This window comes from Oryzias melastigma, linkage group LG14, assembly GCF_002922805.2.
Source record: "Oryzias melastigma strain HK-1 linkage group LG14, ASM292280v2, whole genome shotgun sequence".
Classification (NCBI taxonomy): Eukaryota; Metazoa; Chordata; class Actinopteri; order Beloniformes; family Adrianichthyidae; genus Oryzias; species Oryzias melastigma.
This window is the reverse complement of record NC_050525.1, coordinates 20,021,360-20,040,704: the sequence shown is the minus strand read 5'-3', so window position 1 is coordinate 20,040,704 and position 19,345 is coordinate 20,021,360. Positions and strand designations below refer to the sequence as shown.

General features: G+C 38.3%; 2 protein-coding genes across 3 annotated transcripts in view; one reads left to right on the top strand and one right to left on the bottom strand.

Annotated features, from left to right (window-relative positions):
- adad2 (adenosine deaminase domain containing 2) overlaps positions 1–5,992 on the top strand; it is a 9,626-nt gene extending 3,634 nt beyond the window's left edge. For both annotated transcript variants that reach the window (XM_024266229.2, XM_024266227.2), the window contains 5 exons: positions 36–206; positions 477–688; positions 1,237–1,471; positions 3,947–4,079; positions 5,751–5,992. In XM_024266229.2, coding sequence (XP_024121997.1) covers positions 36–206; positions 477–688; positions 1,237–1,471; positions 3,947–4,079; positions 5,751–5,861 — 862 coding nt within the window. In that variant the 3' untranslated portion in view covers positions 5,862–5,992. The remainder of the gene's footprint in view (positions 1–35; positions 207–476; positions 689–1,236; positions 1,472–3,946; positions 4,080–5,750) is intronic.
- A 384-nt stretch (positions 5,993–6,376) lies between these two features.
- The window catches only part of LOC112142695 (adhesion G-protein coupled receptor G4), a 17,498-nt gene continuing 4,529 nt past the window's right edge, over positions 6,377–19,345 (bottom strand). The window contains exons 10-32 of the mRNA XM_024266225.2: positions 18,693–18,847; positions 18,001–18,618; positions 17,850–17,923; positions 17,656–17,723; positions 17,522–17,564; positions 15,689–15,711; positions 15,376–15,521; positions 15,153–15,282; positions 13,319–13,419; positions 13,024–13,228; positions 12,781–12,946; positions 10,818–10,964; positions 10,598–10,723; positions 10,470–10,515; positions 10,255–10,358; positions 9,952–10,073; positions 9,531–9,799; positions 9,333–9,441; positions 8,970–9,048; positions 8,674–8,875; positions 7,777–7,878; positions 7,488–7,652; positions 6,377–7,101 (exon numbers count right to left, since the gene is read on the bottom strand). Coding sequence (XP_024121993.1) covers positions 7,013–7,101; positions 7,488–7,652; positions 7,777–7,878; positions 8,674–8,875; positions 8,970–9,048; positions 9,333–9,441; positions 9,531–9,799; positions 9,952–10,073; positions 10,255–10,358; positions 10,470–10,515; positions 10,598–10,723; positions 10,818–10,964; positions 12,781–12,946; positions 13,024–13,228; positions 13,319–13,419; positions 15,153–15,282; positions 15,376–15,521; positions 15,689–15,711; positions 17,522–17,564; positions 17,656–17,723; positions 17,850–17,923; positions 18,001–18,618; positions 18,693–18,847 — 3,289 coding nt within the window. The 3' untranslated portion in view covers positions 6,377–7,012. The remainder of the gene's footprint in view (positions 7,102–7,487; positions 7,653–7,776; positions 7,879–8,673; positions 8,876–8,969; positions 9,049–9,332; positions 9,442–9,530; positions 9,800–9,951; positions 10,074–10,254; positions 10,359–10,469; positions 10,516–10,597; positions 10,724–10,817; positions 10,965–12,780; positions 12,947–13,023; positions 13,229–13,318; positions 13,420–15,152; positions 15,283–15,375; positions 15,522–15,688; positions 15,712–17,521; positions 17,565–17,655; positions 17,724–17,849; positions 17,924–18,000; positions 18,619–18,692; positions 18,848–19,345) is intronic.

The following is a 19,345-nucleotide window of genomic DNA, read 5'->3' as shown; positions in this document are numbered from 1 at the left end:
CTAACAGAGTTGTTGTTTTTTTGTCTTCTGTTCAGGTTTTTATACAAAGAGCTCATGCTTTTCTTCAGCGCCGATCCAAAGGCCAAGGAGAACAGTATTTTTGAGAAAAGTGCCGACAGCCACCAGCTACAGCTCAAACCCCAAATCAGCCTTCATCTCTACGCCAATCATTTTCCTGAGGGAACCAACGAGAACTTCAGCTTCCAGTACAGCAGCTTATCTTTTGCTCTTAATTGTTTTTAGTTTGTTTCTTTATTTTTTTTTTTGCCTTGAAGCTAAATTTTGTAAACAAAATGGTCAGCTGAGGATAAATACAATTCTTGTATGAACAATCTTTCATCTCTGTGGTATTGGAGCAAACTCACAACATCTGTGAACATCAACAACTTATTTTCTGCTTTAACAACATGAGAAGAGCTAATATGTTTGGAATTAGTGCTTCCTAACTGAATATGTGATGTAATTCATCTGTGCAGAAGCCCACTTGGCATGAAGACCACCATGAAGCTTCAGTATCACACCAAAGGCTCGCTGGTCCCCATAGTCTACCTTGACCCGAGCCAATGGAGCGCAAAAGTGTGCTGCATCTCCGAAAGTAACAAGTTGTGTCGCTGGAGCGTCACCGGGGTTCAGGGGGCGCTACTGAGCCACTTCATCGAACCACTTTACATCACCAGCATGGTGCTAGGTAACACTCAGTTATTCTAGTTTTTTGTACTATTTTTTTTCTAGTTTGCTGGTTTATCATGTGGGAGGGTTTTTTATGCCAATTCAAAAAACCTATGTTGATTTTTTTTATTTTGATTTTTTTATGTTTAAAAAAAAATCTGAAATATTTAAAAATGATTCAAATGTATGAAGTGAAATTTTTTCTAATCGAAAAGAGTAAAAATGATGAGTAAATTAGTGTCATTCATTACATTTATTGGCAAAAAAAACAACAAATATATCTTTATATTTAGAAATTACACTCTAGAATTAAGAAATCAGGACAGGAACTTCAAATTTTGCAATTAAAGGTTGTTAAAAAACATATTTTAAACCTTGTAAACAAATGTTGGTATATTTAAACTGGAAATTATAAGTTTTATTATAAATTTACTATAAATTTTAAATAATTGACTAGGTGTTCTTTATATGGTTTGAACTTTGTTTGAAGTATGTTGTTTAATATAATTATCTAGTTTTGATTTTTTTGGCTGCATTTTATTGCGCCTGAAATTCTTTTTTGCACAGGAGTCCAAAAGATCTTGCTAAAGGAAGTGTCTGATATCACCAACAACCAGCTGGGTGATGGATGGCAGAGCTTTTTGCTTCCACCATACAAGAGGCAGAACATCCTCTTTCTGTGTGCGGAGCAGGCGGGACCTGGGGTGACGTCTCCACTCTACAGCAAAGTCGGCATCAACTGGTGCCTCGGAGATGAGGCCGTCGAAGTGCTGGACGCTAGCAAAGGCACTGTTGCCGAGGGGTAAGATTCTCTGTCAGAAATATGTCACCAGGCCTGTCCTTGAAGCGTGAGGGTTTTGACCTCACTGTCACCGTGTCTGTTTACACTCCTGAACTCAGGTTCTGTGATCAGGTAGAGACACTGCCAGTCTGCAGAGAAGGCTGCTGTGACAGCCTCTGAGGAGGACAGATTTTTTTTTTTTTTTTGCTTTGCAGCTTTCCAAATCCAGCTGGTTCAGACAACTTGGTTTCACTCAAAAAAAAATCTATTCCTGTTTTTAGCTCTTTACCTGAAGTCCGCGCTTTTAGTGTTGAGACTTTAAAGACCCACTCCAATGAAAATAGGGTTTTATTTTTTTTTAATATGTTCTTGCAACATTTTTCTCATGATGGAGGGAGGACACATTTAAAGACAATTGAGATTAAAATTGTATTTCTGAGCAGACGAAAGTCATTTGAAAAATCTTGCTCTGGGAAAGCCACAAACTCCTTGCTATGTTTTCATTTTCCTCGTCCAATCTGGCTTAAAACTGTACAGCTGGAAGGCTCTGATATTGCCCGCCATTTTTGTTGCACCAGTAACGTTATGTTGGAGTTGTAAGCTAATGGGAGAGAGTGCAAACCAAGAGTTGATAGCTTGACTCAGAGTTGACTAATTTCTAATTAGGGCTGGGTTGAAAACATCAATTAGTCGATTTGAATCGATTTAAGCTTAATAATCTGTAATCGATTAATAAAAGATATATATCAATTTAGCACATAAAGCTTAAAGTCAGCTAACTTGATGCTAACGTTTAATGGAATTTCCCATAGGACGGCTAATGCTAACGCTCGGTCGACCTAAACAAACATTGCTGACTAAATGAACATCTTTATAAACTCACAGGCATTAATTTTCCAAACTCTTTTAAGAATTCATTTTATAAAAGTAAACATTTGTGGTCTAAAACGTCATTTTTTTTCTCATACTGTCTTCTTCTGGAATAAACGGTAATGCTACAGCGCGATCGCCACCTAGTGGCCAAACTGATTAATAAAGCAGGACAAGGAGAAGAAGAACAATGTTTACAATGTTAATGATCTGAACATTGTGGTTGGAACTTCTACTTTGTGTTATTAATAATCATTATTTCACTAATGAATTTTACAGCATCTGAACTGTATCAGATTAATATTAATTTATTCAAAACATATAGAAGATTATTAATGTATTTCTACACAAATGTGTATAAATGTGTAAACTCAAAATTGGATTGAATTGAAGAATCGAAAACAATTGGAATCGAATCGATTCAAACTTTTGTGAATCAAATTGTTTCTGGAAATTGTAACGATACCCAGCCCTATTTATAATAAACTACTGCTGCTTTACAGAAACTTTGTCTTTGAAAACAACAGTTTTTTTTTAATTTTGGTTAAAAACGATAATTATAATTAAAAGACCACTTAAAGTAGATCAAGAGATGATCAGAGTGAGACTTAAGTAGCAACAAAATAATCTTTTTAAGGAAAATTTAAGGCAGAAGCTAAATATTGGTAGTATCGTCACAATATTTGTGAAATAAATAAGAATTTATTTGCTTAAACTTCCTTGTAAAAAAATTAATGAATTATTTTAAAATGGGTTTATCTACCTCAAAAAGTGCTCGTGTCTGGAGTCGGAGCTGTTCTGTCACAGGTTGGATTCAGTGTCATGGCCTTGATTTGACATGACACGTATTTTACTGTCCATCTGCTAATGTCAGTTTTTATTAGTGCTGTTGCGCTCAGCACTTCAGACCCCACCTGCAACCACGCCACCTTCCTGCCTTCAGGAGATCATTTCATCTTATTTGACCAGACTGCAATCAAACTGTGAATCCGCTTTCTGACCAAACACATTATGGTTCAGATGGAATAAAGTCGTCCCTCTTTACTCACAGGAGTTGCCTCCTTAAAACCTGTGACGTAGAATTAGAGATGTTTTTAATACTGTAGACATTTTGTACACTTTTGTCAGACGGACTTGAAAATGTTCACATTTTTCTCTTTCATTTAAACTCTCAAAGTTTAAACATTAACAGAAAACTATAGGAATGAAAACACTACTTACTACTTAGATTTGGCAAATGTAACACGTTCAGTATAGGAGACGCAGAGACAGTCAGCATGCAGAATACAAAGCGCTATGTTGAAAAAAAAAGCATTAAAAATGTGCTAAACAGCATGACCATAAAAGTTTAATCGTGACATAGCATGTAAACACTGTAAATATTTTTTTTTTACATTTTTAACTGATAAATGTGTTTTCTTAGTTGTTTTTTGTCACAAAAACTTGTCACTAAAGTTAAAAGAAATAACACCACATAGACAAATGTATTTATTTTGTTTTTTTGATGAAGACAAAGAACACCATTTAGAACAGTTTTTAATTATATGATGTTTTAAATGTATTTAGCAAAGTGTGTTTATGTCACAGCTGTTTAGTTTATTGATGATTGAATTCTCTGTTTCTTAGATCTCCGTGTGTGAGTGGACCTGACCTGTCCAGCAGAGTTTGCAAAAGAGCCCTCTGCAGTTACTTCAGGCAGGTTGCTCAGCTGGCTGGGCACACCCATCTGCTGAAGCTTCCCACCTACCTCAGCATCAAGGTCTGATCCACTTCTGATTGTTCACATTCACATGTTCGAATTCATTCCCTCCCTCTTCACTTATCCCTCCAAGTGGAGAGATTTGTAGTATCTCAAATCCGACTTTACACTACATATAATAACTTAAAAAATGTAAAAAGATACAGAAACTTAAATGTAAACTTCTGTGCTTCAGATTACACCCATGTGAGGAAATTTGTTTTTATTTCATGTCAGAAGCACAATGTAAATCATCCTACCAGCGGACAGATTGAAAGCCCAAGGCTGCTATGGGTCATCCTTTAAAGGGCCTACACCATGCTTTTCTTAAGCCTCAGAATCAATTTATTTGCCATTTGTGATAGTTAAATCACATTGGAACAACAACTGTAGGGCTCCTTACACAGACAAAAACAAACACAGACACAGATTAAAAGCATAAATAGATAAATTAGCCTTTCAGAGTAAACTATATTCATGACTATGATCATATATTACATTTGGCACACTTAGAGCAGATTATTTTAAAAAATAGGAGTTTTTATTTTTCTTGACAGTTTTCTACCCTGAAGTAGAACGCCTCGATCTCTGAGGCTCCGCCTTTCTCTCCGTCTGGGTGCCACCCATTTAATGGTATCCTCTGCATCGTGTCTGCGTTTTTCCTACAAAAACAAACATCCCAATTTTTTCAAAACTGGATGTACATTCTGAGTTTCTGCCCTTAGTAGCCCCGGCCTTCACAGACAGAATGTTGATGGTTAATGGGTTCATTTTGCTGTGACATGTGGCCAAGAAATGCAGACAACAACATCTGATGAACATTTGAGGATTTATTGAAATAATGAGAACATTGTTATGACTAGAACTGGTTGTGAATGTTTCTGTTTTCTTTGAAGCATCATCAACTTCATATCACTTTTATGCGAATCATTTTCCTGGAGACATGCCCACCTTTCCGTCTCTGCTCAATCATCCTTGCTCAAACCACTTCTTCTAATTTATCGCTCGCTTTCTCCACCAGGAAATAGTCTGCTCCCTTTCTGCAGCCACCTTCCCAATATCACCCGTCTGCTTGCACCATTCTCTGATACTTTAATATCCAACTTAAATGTTGTGCAGATTCCTCACCAGAATGTTCTGTGGTGTAAGTTTAAACGCTAAATCGAATGAGCGTTTCTTGGCCATCGCTAAACTGGATCACAACACAAACATCTGGCGTCTGCACGACTGTGCATGAGCCGGGGAGCTCACTGCTAGCTTCACAGAGATGGTGTGTGTTGGGGGCGGTTCTGGTAGCGCAGACTCTTCCTGAAACGGGCGGTTCAACAGCTTGTGAGAATCCACCCGTTTTTAAGGGTTTGGAAGGGGCTGGTGCTCAGGGCGCAGGTTTTAGCGGAATACTAAGAAATGCGTGAACAGATCAAAATACCGCTTTGGGGTGTTTATGGTGAGGAATAAACGGTATAATGCCGTTAAAGCTCAAAAGGTTGATTTTTCGTGGTACAGGCCCTTAATAAAAACAAGTTTAGACACCACTACAGCTCCAAATATCTCTCCAAGGGGAGCTTTAGGTAGAAGCCATAGGGGTACGGAATTAATTCTGATTCAGCCTTAGTCTCTCTTGTATTTTAGTGATTTTTTTTCCTCCCATTAGTGTCATTTAGTGGTAAAATGTGCTCATTCTTTCCCCAGGATGAAGCTACCAAGTATCAGGCGGTTAAAGATCTCGTCAAGCAGCAGTTCCTGACCATCGGAGCCGGACCCTGGAATTCCAAAAAGCTGGTGGATCGGTTCAGTGCTTGAACCGTTGTTGAAGAAAAAGCAGTTTTCTCCAAAGTTCCCTTTGTTAGTTTTACCAGTTCTGTTGCTTCATGTACACCACAGTTTTGAGTTGATGTAGGTGTTTGTGAAAAATAAACAAGACCCCGCTGTTGTGAACTGTCTTTTCATTGGAATCAGCTGTGGGTGTACCGGCTTTACCGACATCAAAGTTAATTTTGCTAATGTGCCAGCGAAAATGATGGAGCCAGTCAGGAACTCTGAGGGGGGATAATAAGCAGGTAATGAGCTGTTTCTCTCTACTTCAAATTACTTTTTTTAATGGTATAGTAGAAATGTTTTTTATGTTTAATATTTTTTAATTTTTTTGTGTCCTGTTTCATTTGGCATAAATGCAAGTAATCTATTAAATTGTCTGTAACTTTCATGTCACAGAAACAGGCTAAATAATCAGAAACATTTTATAACATCACTGTTCTTTTCTTTTAATGCAGATGACTGATGATCAACGTGACAGCGCCAGAAAATCTTCAAATGGATAAAGTAAGGATTTTTAATGGCAAATTGATTTTTTTTTAATACACACACCCTTAAATATTCTGAGTTTACATATTTACTTTCAGCATTCATCTAAAAACATGGAAAATCAATAAAAAGTCCTACTTAATATGAAAGAGGAAAAACACTCAGGCTTTGTCAAATCAAAGATGTCTGACTTCATGAGAACAAAGCGCCGTTCAGAATCACATTACCACTGATTGAAGCAGAATAAAATGTTTTGCAAAGAGTATGCAAGGTGACACTTTTGTCATATTTATTTTTTTTTTTTTCTCCCCTCAAACTATGCCACGGTTCATTGTCACCACAGCTCCACTCACCAGTTGCTTGGCAACCAACTCCTCCTTGGAAGTGATGCAACTGCTCATGTCTCCATAATTGCAGGCTCTTTTACAATATTTAGCAAAAACAAAATCAACAAAAGAACTGCTTGAAAGAATTACCTAATGAAGCCGTTGCCTCGTAGATGTATGTGCGGCTGCACTCGGTGTTAATTACATATCTCCGGCTGCTGTCGCTGAAGGCGACGTAACCGAGTTTGAATTTTGAGTTGTGCCGACGAGGAAATGTGTCTTCTGTGCCCGCTCGACCAGAAAGTGATTTCTCCAGTCCGTTGTTTAGTTTACCCCCCTGTAGTAAGCCGAAGTCTTGGTATCTGGGGGGCCTCTCTGGACTGGAGGCAGAGCCAGGCTGTTCACGAAAAGACCTGCGAGATAATTAAACATCTGTGTGAGGTGGAGAGGTGTGAAGAACTGATTACGTTGGCGGAGAGATTCTGTCTGAAATGTTTTGGGTCAAACTTAAATTAAAGGCAGATTGTGAAGGAACCCTCTGAAGAAATTGCACTTGTGTCATCTTAGTTGTGCTTAAACAAACCTAATTAAAAGGTGTTGTAATTATTGAACGTCGGGGCAGATTCATTAAGCAGTGACCTTCATTTGAACAGCTGTGATGAGCTTTTTATAGTTTCAGTTTTAAACGTTTTCCTGCCGTTCAGCAAGTTACATTGAAACTAACTCTGTTAAAAGTTACATTTCCAGAACACAAACTTGTGATTTAACTTTTAACATTTTGGCTGTTTGAGTTTCTCACCCAGGTGTGGTCTCTTGCAGGACGAATCTCTCTGGCTGGAGTCCGAGGAAGCGGATGTGCTTTCTGTGGAGCTGGACTTCACCGACTGGAAGGACTGCGATGCCGCTCTTGCGAGATTCTCTCGGGGTTCGGCCTTGACTCCCACCGACGCAGAGTTGCTCCATTCTGCCAACAAAAGCCACTGTCAAGAAGGAATCACTTTCATAGCAAGTAAGTGAGCGCACCAACTCAGAGGTACAGATCTGAGTGGTTGAATTGTGTATAAAGTCTTCATGTGGTCGTTCTGTACCAGAGTACTCATCCAATCTGAAACGTCCAAAGCACAGATGAATTCTGAACTGCTTCCTGACGTTCTCCTTCATCAGACAGTGGAAGATGAAGATGAAAAGACCTGGACAGAACCATAAAAAAAGATTCAATAACCTCCCAAGTTGAAGGTTTTAAACATTAAGTGTAAAAACATCTGGTCATGTCAAGTTCTTGTGATCAAACAAAGCTCTAATGAGGGACAGATTTATCTTTACGCTCCAAGTAACTAGTTTAATGTTAGAATAGAATAGATAAATGTAGAAAGACTGTATTGAATGTTCATGAATTTTCATGATGGGGAATTTTTATGCTGCATGGATGAAAAACCAAGTCCCTTTACTGCTTCCGTGCAGAATTAACTCTTAAAGACCTGCTCTGATAAAAAAATATGTTTTTTTAACATGTCTTTGTGACAATTTTATGCTAAATGAGGACATATATGAAGAAAATTAACTTTAAAATTATATATTTTTTTAATGTTTCTTTATTCAAATTGTTGTTAACCTCAAAAAAGCAGTTTGAATAGGATTGTATTTGTGAACACGCTAGGAAGGCCTCAAACTAATGGTCTCCAACCCCTCCACAACCTAAGAGGGTAATTTCTAACAATACATGAGCTGGTCTTCAAAAAACTGTCCTAGAAAACGACAAAGGGTTTGGGATTTTTAGTAAAAAAAATGTGGTATAATAATAGAAATATAATCTATCAATAAAAGTAATGTTAAAAAATTAATTTTTCTAATGAAGCTCACGCTTTATTTTTGTTGAATTTAGCAAAAAAAAAATACAATAAAAATATTCCAATTTGTTCTTATGGTTTTTGATGTTTTAAAATATTCCAGTTTTTATTATTACTGTTCAGTAGAGAAAAATCAACCTTGCAGCGTGTTGAGCACAGAGAAAAGGTACAGCAGAAAAATCTTCGCTGGCCCCCAGGTGAAGAAACCAACTGTCCATGTTAGTCCAAGCAACAAGGTGAGACTGGCCACTCCCTTCAGGTCATGCAGAAGTCCTCTTGGAGTCCCTGCGGGACTGTTGACACGCATTCTGCGGATCTGAATCAGAACCACCACAAACACCTGGAAAGAAGGTTTTGAAAAGTAAGACTCTGAAAAAACTGTGTTGAGAAATCCTCCAGATTTCATAGATGTGGCTGAATATTTTAATATTTACCCCAATGTTAAAGAGAAATAGTAGTGCTGCGTAGGCAACAACGGAAACATAAAATGTAATGTTGTCCTGAATCCAGCAGCTGAGGGAGCAGAAGCAGAATGTTTATGAAGGATGGAATACAATGAGTAATATTATAAGATCAAATGTATCAGCTCATAGATGCATTGGGTTGTAGTCTGTAGTACTATGACAAAAGGACATTTGGTTTTAGCAGTTAAGCACTCCAAAGTTGTGACTCATTAGCGCCCTCAAGTGGTGACAATCATTTTGTTTCTGTGTAACTTGAGCAAGTTCATGGACATTTTACATCTACTGTAATCCAAAATGAAATTAAAATTTAATAAAAGGTAAATCAGGACTCACAAGTTGTCTGAATTGTTCAGTGCTAGCACGGTAGAGTGTGTTGTCATGTTACTGCCGTAAGCATCTTTGTTGATAATGAGCACCAGGACGCACACCACCAGTGGAATCCCTAAAGGAAAAGCTCAAACACGTTGTCCTAAAATGATAATAATAGATTTTATCATGCTATTTTGATTACGTGAGCCATAAACATCTCACCCCATCCCAGAGCGCAGAACTTGAGAATGTAGGAGGGCACGTAGACGTTAAAAACTTTGACGAGGGCGAAGTACATGTTAACAGCCTCTAAGCCCATCCAGCTAAAGGAAGCCAGGAGGAAGTAGTGCAGGGTGGACGCCACACCCACACAGAGGCCGTACACCCCCCAAGAGGACAACCAGGAGTTGACCAGAAACACCAGGTTCAGGCCCAGCAGGGCCAGGGACAGGTTGATCAGGATCTGAGAGGGGTAGTCTCTCCGAAGCTTACTGGTCAGAAAATAAGGAAGAAGGGAAACCACTTGAAATATTTTTTGGACATATAAAAATTTAAACCAATATTTCACCATTTTGAGAATAGAAAGCTTGAACATCTTTTGTCAAAATCCTTCAAAAAGAAGGGAGAACTGAACAGAACTTACTCGAAAATTGTGTAAATGAGGACAGTGATTCCCAAGAACAGAGATGAGACTCCACAGCCCACGTAGGTTATGATGGTGAGGATCTGTTCGTTAACCGGGTCCAGCGTAGTCCTGGAGACATCCTGGACACACACACGACTTTCTCAACACAAATCATCAGCTGCCTCTTTTTACAGAATACTTAAAACGCTTCTGTTCTTTTTATATTGTCATAAAAATAACTTGTTTGCTGTGTAGTTTTGACTTTTTTGGAGTCGAAATGTTCTTCCAGGAAACGGTGAATCACCGGTAAATGCTTCATACCAGAAGAACTCCAAAGTGTGTGAGATGATTGCACAGGCAGGTTGTGTAGTCAGAGCTGCTGTTGTGTGTTTGGCAGCCTTCGTCATCCCAGCCTCCATGTCCGTCTGTATTTGAACGTAAGAAAGGACCAAAAAAATTTACCAACAGAAATCCTCTCAACTTTACAAAAAAAGGAAATTAATCTATCAATGCATTTTGACTTGATCGGTACCTACTGTTTTTATTAAAGTTCCAGTACACACACTGCACGTCTCTGTCACGCTTGAGATGAAGTAAAGAATAAAAATACATGTTATAAAAGGTAATTAATTGAAATTAAAGATAGATTTTTGTGGAGAATTACTGCATTTGGCTTTAAATGGTGGAGCATGACTGTGACGTCTTCAGCCAAGTCTCTGATCGGAGAGCTGATGTTGGTCACACTGGCCGACACCACGAAGGTGTTCAGGATCTGCTGCTTTTGGTTATGCTGAACAAGCATAAACATGATTTATTATTCTGAGAAGATTTGTTTTTGCTCAAGTTTGTCAGTTTATTTAAGAACTAAACAGTTTTTTTTTTGCCTGGAAGAGCAGTGGGATGCCGTAGAACTGAAACTGGACTCTCGTCGGGTTCTGATTGAAGTCGTGTTCTGGAAAGCTGTCCTTCAGGATAGATGGAAGGGAAATAAACGCCACCGTGCCGTTGGGGGGGCATTTATCAATACAAATCTGAAACAGAAGGAGGGATGTGCACTGAGGTTTCCTTCATGTCTTTTAATGTAGATTTGTGACACTTAGTTTGAGCTTTTTAAAAAGAAATAAATGACAAATATCTGGAATAACTCCATCTCCATATACCGTACATCAGTATCTTTAAATCAAATCAAACATCATTCATAAGAAGCGCTGCTGGAAACTCATAATTTAAAAACAAAAACTGACACCAAAATTTAATTAAATACACAATCCACCCTTTACTCTCCCGGTCAACACATACACCTCATGACCACACACATAATGGCTGAATCCAAATTCTTCCCCTACCCCCACGGCTTCTCCCTACCTCTAAATTTAGCCCTCCAGAGAGTTATAGAAAATTAATTCTAATTCGGACGTCACTCCCTCTTGATAAGGACATCAATAGTTGCCGGTCAGCAACACGCTAGCGCTCAGAAAAAAACATAAATCATTGGTTTTATAACTTTATTAAGTCATGCTAAAACAAAAAGTCATTACTTATATTTAAATGTAAACTTCTGTGCTTCAGAGCACACCCACGTGAAGAAATGTGTTTCTCCTCTGCGGCACAGCACAACGCAGAACACCCTCTCAGCAGAGGGATATACAACACTCGGCAGCGAGGGTTTCCCCTTCAAAAATCTCAGACTTTCTACCCCTCCAAAATCCCCTACAATTGGAGGGGTAGGGGAAGAATGCAGATTTGGCCAATGAAAACTACTTATAAAAATAACTTGTACAAGAAACTGCTGTGAGGAAACGGTAAATTTCTTTATACCAGGAACCATCTCATACACAGGAGCATCAGCACAGTGTCCAACAATGGGGGCCACTACACAACCGAGAGGCTGCAATGTTGGACCCCAGCTGCTTCAGAAGGACGAGAACCGCGGCAACAACCCTTGACCTAGGCAGCAAACTTGGTACACAGAGAGAACTGGACTGATCATCCCCTCCCTCCTCGCGTTAAAGGGGTAATACCCACCGGTCCCAGAAAGCTTCTATTGAAAAATAAACGGCCATTACTTGGTCCTAAACCTATTTTTTTTTTTTTTCAAATCTTTTCTTTATCGCAAGTTATTCAAGTTATAAACTGGCCAATCAGATGCCTCAATAAGACCATGTGGTTCCCGCTTATCCCACCTCCAACGTTCGAAGTGTTTGACAGATTCTCGGACCAATCACTTCTTACTAATGTTGTCTGGGCCCGAAATCTGGCGAAATCCGTACAGTGGAAAAATAGGCGACTGAATTGACTTCCTTTCGTTGGAACCAGAGGTAAGGCATTTTCTGTTGGTGCCATCACAGCCTTGTTTTGTTTATCTCCATTTATGTCAATAATGGTAAGCCATAGTATAAAGGATCCTCCCACGGAAAATCTTGCTTTTGTTTGTATGATTCAGTGAAACACAAGAAATCACATTAGCAGTACTGATGATGAGTTTAAGTGTTTCTATAATTTATTTTATTAATTTTTTTCTTGTTAGCTTCTGTTGCAGGTTTATCTACTTAAGTTGTTAAATTTAGGTTTTTATCAGATCTTTGAAAAATTCTCAAAACTGATTTTTGAAAAATAAATACAAATGTTTTCCTTTAATTTATTATAATTCATTACATGAAATGCCAACTATCCTTAAAGTCACTATTAAATGGTATCGTCCAGTTTCAACTTTTTGTTTATTATTTTTGATTGTTTTATTAATCAAAAATAGATCTACTTTAAGTTTCAGACTAATCATCTTTACATGTTAGAGACGTGTGATGTACCTGCTTATTTGATATTTAGTAATTGTGAATTGTGTCTAACCTCAGGGTTTATACCAGACAGGTCACACGTCACTCCAAAGTACAAGCTGTCAAAGTGATCAGGAACTACATCCACCACTGAGAGAGCCATCGCCGGAGCAACAAGGGTGAAGTGGCCTTCATATCCCACGATCCTGTCTCCCACAGACTCTGTGATGTTTAAAATACTGTGGAGGTACACGGAAAAGGTTAGAAAGTCCAGCAATTCTGATCTCAACTGAAGTTTCAGTTTCCCCATCCTCACGTGTTTGTAAAAGGTGTCAAGTTGCTGTCTGATTCCAGTATGTCTGAAATGATATTGATTACGGCTTGGCCCAGGTTGGGTGTGACCACACTGACGTTAAGAATAACCTTCAGCTTGTTGAGGACTGTGACCATGTCCTCGTAGAGAAGACTGGAGCTGTCACTTATTAAATCTTCAATCGTCTCCACCACATCAAATGCATTATCTGGTAAATCAACAAGGCAGCAAAAAAAGTTTAGTAATTTATAGTTTAATGTAGGAATGATCAAATCTTAAGAAAAGCAGCTTAACCAACCAGGAGTAACTTCTACATCATCCAGATCGGGAATAGTTTCCACCATTCGGTCGCAGTCTTCCAAGTCTGGATCCAACCAGTGGGTCAGCATGCAAACTTTGCTGCGAACATGTGAAAAACATTTTTATTTAAAAAAAAAAACAACTATTATCATTCAATAAATAGGAATTCATAATTTTGGAGACAACTGCCCACATAGGTGTGTCCAAATGCTTGAGTGGCAGATTTACAGAAAGATGGCGAGTCGACAATTTGCAAATCTCAAGTATTAAAACTAAATCATTTTGAGTTTAAACTTATATTTCTCCCCAACACTGGCCAACAAGACAAATGAAAACCACATAATTGTGAAAAGAGAATTGAGATTATTACATACGTTTTATTTAAGCATTGAAAGCAAATTGAGAGGTTTTACTCTAAACATTTTCATTTAATGGATTAGTAACGTGGTTATTTTTGGCTGAATTGTTAATGTTTTCAAATTAAAAATTGCACAACATTACTTAAAAATATGAACAAAATAACATATTGAAATCTATCCATTTTCTAAACCTAATTACTTTTGTGATTATAAGGATGCTGGAGCCTATCCAAGCCACTGTTAGGTGAAGGTTGGGTAGACCCTGGACGTAATGCTAGTCCATAGCAGGGCCACTCAACTACGCACTCACAATCACATCTATGGACAATTTGTAGTCACTGATTGACCAAAGATGCATATTGTGGGACACTGGGAGGAAGCTGGAGTGCCAGTAGAAAGCCCATGCATGCATGTACTGTACAAAACATACAAACTCCACACAGAAAGGAACCAGCCAGGAGTTTAACAAGAACTCTTCAGACCATTAAATATTCCAGTGAGGTCATTCAAGGCTTAGTGTTCATTACTAGATAACACCATTTATGACTTTACACAACGAAGTTACTCTAAAAATCATTTAGCTAATGATCCATGAAAAGCACTAAAATTGAACTGATGTTTTTACAGCATAGTTGCTGTTTAATGCTGTGAAGCAGAGTCAACAAACTGAAAGAAAACGGTGACAAACCTCAGAAATCAGTATCAATAGTAAGAATTGATAACCAGACGGAACCATAGCTAATGATGCATTAAATATGTGCTGATAGTCGTTTAACCAAACACATTAAACACTGCCTGATTTCACTGGTAGACATTGAAAAATTATCACCAAATAGTTTTTCTGTTTGCTTTATTGTGTTAATGTTCAACAAGTTCAACAGACAAAGTTAGTAAATTGTCAGGCTAAAGACTTACCATAAAAAATACAATTAAAATCTGCAATAAAACCTTTACTATTATTTAAAAAAAAACGTCCATAATTTCTATGTTTTGTATATATATGAGTATAAATTTAGTTTGGTGCCTTTTGAAAAAATGTATATTTACATGTTTTCCCCACTTTTTACCAGTAACTTTTATTTTACCAGGACATGCCATTGAGATTAAATCTTTTTCAAGAGAGACCTGAGCCGTAAGGCATCAACACAAGAAAATATATTTAAAACAATAAAGTAGAAAGAAAGTAAAATTAAAACGAACAGAATTACAATTAATGAAAGGTTAATCAAGAGTAATACAGTCAGGTCAAGAGTGACGTGTGTATATCTTTACATAGTGCTTTGCTATAAAGCAATTTAAGAGAATTAGGTCACATGGACACAAAGTCCTGTTGAACTAAGTCTAAGAATTTTTTTTTTCTCAATCTATGATTTGAGTTATTTTCCATCCAAAAAAGATTGATTAAAAATTACCAAATTCCTGCCATAGTATTAGATGTTTGCACTACAATACCCAGTGTGTCAGAGGTCTCACCAGTGTCGAGTTGCAGATTGAAGAGGGTTTTTTGGGCATGACAGTGTGGCAGTTTTTCCTCCTGATGTTTCAGGCCACATGAACTGACCTTTCAGGGTCTGCTGGGTTTCCATGTTGCACTTATATACCACTGATGCATGAGAGGAAACGGTTTTTAGAAACACAGGCAGACTGAACACAGACTGAATTGCAGGTTTTTCCTCGGAGTCCTAATCTTACTCACAAATACGACTTATCTCAATGTCCTCTGTTGCTATGGTGATCGAGCCATTGTTATACGGCATCAGCAGAAGATCCCGGATCTGCTTTTCTATTTCCTGTGTGTCTGCAAACAGCATCAAGACTTGGACCTGGAAAATCAAACTTTCTCTGCAAACAATGAAACGGTTTATCATGAAAGAGACACTTGTAACTGGCTTAAAAACTGCATAGAGCGACACATAAAAGCAAATAAAAATTTTCAAAAATAAAGAAGAAATTATAATTGCTCATGAATAGAGTAATTTGTTTTTTGCTTGATTAGCGCATCTCCATACCTTGAAACTTGGCAAATGGACACCTGGGAAAGAATGAGAATCACAGCTTTTAGGTTTAGGTAGATCATTACTTTTTAGAAGAGGCCTTTGTCCATGTAGAATTTCTGTTTAATTAGGATCCCTTCTGCTCTTGAGATACCAGAGGGGTGTCTGAGGTGTGAGGTTGAACGTTGTCAGTGGCTATGCTCCTTAGTGGGATTTGAACAAGAGGAAAAGAAGAAATTCTGGAGAGAGATCGATGAGATGACCCAGGATATCCTTTGAGGGGAGTAAGTGGTGACTGGGATAGACTTTAATAGATGTTTATATAGGTGAGGGAAATGATGAGGAAGGGATTGGGGGTGTTTGGTATTCAGAACAGGAATGCTGAAGGACAGAATGTGGGTGACTTTACTAAAAGACTGGACATTTTACTGAAAAGAGAGGTGCATAGGGTCATATTCAGTAAAAGTAGCTGAGTAGAATGAAGCCAGACAGCTTATGATGGTGGTGTGTAGGATGACCCTAGTGGTGAAGAACATGACAAAGACGAGAGCAAAGCAGAGGATCAAGGGTTGAAAACGGAAGAGGGCTAATGCTTTTTGGGAGGAGTTGAAACAGGCTTTGGAAAATCAGGAAAGTACTTCTAGATCTGTTCCCTCTGGTCCTCTGGTAACGCTATATCTATGTCTGTCTACTTAAGGACACCTGATTCAACTCATCCTCAAGGTCTACAGAAACCTGAAAATTGTAGTCATCAAAATCAAATAATTGTGTTTGAGCAAGGTAGGGCTAAAAAAATGCAGGACAGTTTTCCCTCTGGACCAGGGTTTGGAGACAATTTTAGATGACTGGACAGCTACAGCTTAAGTGATCAGCGAGGCTGGGGGAGGAGGAGTGTCATCTGGAATTAGGTAAATAAGGAGACTTGGTGGTGGAATAGGGAAGTCTCACAGAGGAAAAACGCCAAAAAAGGGGGACACTTGAGAGCACCAACTATAACAGACAGGGGTACAGGGAAAAGCTGTACAAGATAAAGATGTAGGTGGCAAAGGCCAAATAAAGGATGCATGAGGACTTGAGAGGTGGATTTGTATGGATGCTGATGTTGGAGCTACCATGAAAAAAAGCCTCGGAAGACCAAAGAAGAGGTTGATGGGTTTATTAAAGGAGGATATAAGGGTTGTTGGTGTAAGCAAGATGGGGACAGATTAAGAAAATGTGGCAACCCTTAAAGGAAGCAACCAAAAGACAAAAAATATATTGCTTCTGTAAAGTGGCAAATGGAGGAAAAATTGTGACTTTCTTTTTCATCCGTTGCACATCTTTTTAATCAATGTAAACCCATATGCTCTCCTCAAAATTGTACATTTTTTATTTAATATAGCCATTATTCCTTTTAGCTAACAGAAACCCAACACTGCCAAATGCTTAGGGCTCAAAGGCTCAATTTTTCAAAATGGTGCAAGAAGTATGTTGCTAGGATCATTTGGCAAAACTTACTTGAAACTGTACCCAATTTTCACAAAAAAGGCTAACAATTCCTGTAAAAGTTAATTGAAGACAATTTTAGGTGAAATTAACTACAACTGAAAATACACAATTTTAAAGATGATGATGTGAGCAGGGATCTTGCTTTATATAGTACAAGTTACATGTGAGATTACAGCATGCATTAATATCTCTAGGAAGTGATCAAAAGAAAAGAAAATTTATAATTAAAGGTCAGGAAATAGGAAAGCATGGCTGAATTCAAGGTAAGAGCATCAATTAAAACCCCACTGGTCAAAAAAAAATGTATAAGTGGAATATTGCCTCAGAACTGGTGCAAGTACAACAATAAAAACTACTTACTGCATCGCAGGTAATGTTTTTTGATTGCAGGTAGAACAAATGTCTGCAAAAAAAGAAAAACACTTTAAATTTTCATATTGAATTTTTCTTATCTACAGATACTAGTTAGTATACGTGCGTTGATGGTTTATCACCTTTCAGCTTTCGTGACCAGCTGAATGTCCAACACAACCATTAGGTCATCAGGTAGACTCGTGTTAAGCTGTGAAGATAACAATAGCATTTACTTTGAGATTTACAATATATGTTTGACCATTTATAGAATATGTTATAATGAATTATACATTTTTCGGTAAAAATAAGGAGCTTTTCATCTGTTTAAACACACCCAGATAGGCAGGATCTCTTGTGGGTTATAGTCTCCTGCTATGGACACATTTACCTTAATCTCAAAGTACAAATCTGCAAGGACAAAAAGATAAATTAGAGTCTTTTCAGTTTCTTTCTAGAATAAAATTTGATGATTTTCACAGTCTGACCAGAGACACTCGTAAGGCCTGTTGGGAAGGTGGTGGTAGATGCCTCTCTGGTGGTAGTGGGAGTGTTTGTAGTAGTGGGAGTGTTTGTAGTAGTGCTTGTAGTGCTTGTGGTAGTGGGAGTGATTGTAGTAGTGGGAGTATTTGTGGTAGTCAGAGTGGTTGTAGTAGTGGGAGTATTCGTGGTAGTGGGAGTGTTTGTGATAGTGGGAGTATTTGTGGTAGTGGGAGTGTTTGTTGTAGTGGGAGTGTTTGTTGTAGTGGGAGTATTTGTGGGAGTGGTTGTAGTAGTGGGAGTGTTTGTTGTAGTGGGAGTATTTGTGGGAGAGGTTGTAGTAGTGGGAGTATTTGTGGTAGTGGGAGTGGTTGTAGTAGTGGGCATATTTGTAGTAGTGGGAGTGTTTGTTGTAGTTGGAGTATTTGTGGTAGTGGGAGTGGTTGCAGTAGTGGGAACATTGGTTGTAGTGAGAGTGTTTGTGGTTGTGCTGGTCTGTGGGACTTCAGGCGTGGTGGTTGGAGGGGGACTAGTCGAAGGGATTGCAGTTGTAAAGGTGGAGGTTGTGGAAGGGGTGGGATTTGTCTCCGCAGGAGACGGGCTGATGGTGGTAAGAGAGAAGGTCTCTAGAAAACAAATGATAGTCAGATTTTTTTTTTTCAGTTTCAATGATGCATCACCTCGGAGAGCCGCTTCCTACCAACAGGTGTGGTTTGTATGGTACTGATGTCCGCCCTCAACTGCAGCACACCGGTGGGGTCATGGTAGGCTTCCATAAGGTCAATGTGTATCTCATTCTGCACATAGGCCACATCCATAGGAGGGGAGACTGTGGCATGAACCAGACAGTAAAACCTGTCGAACGAGGGGACAGTTACCCGTTGGGTGCTTCTATTTTCTTCTACAGAAATATCTTTCAAACCTCTAGACGTGTGATGTACTATGGAAATTATTTTTGGAGTGGACAAGAACTTTTTTTGCAGGACCTTTTGAATTTTTGTTTTTTCTAATCTGTTTGAATTTGGCTCTCGTCTGTCTTAAAATCGATCCAAAATGGTGGAACTAAGGGGTTATAAGATAAAACCCCCTCCAAAAAAAAAAAAACAATCCTTCCTGAAGTAACACAATGGAAAGGTATTTTAGGTGAGACACCCTAGATCCCAAATCCCTTTTTTGGGGGTGGTTTGTTTCAATTTTTTTTTCTAGTTTTGGAGACCAGATACAAATCATTCTCTACACACAACAACCTTTTCTACTATTAAGAGTTAAAGTATGTTTTGTCGTAGCCACTATAGACAGTTGATGTGGTAGTTTCCCCCAGTGGTTTGTTCTTTTTTATTTTATCTGTGGTCA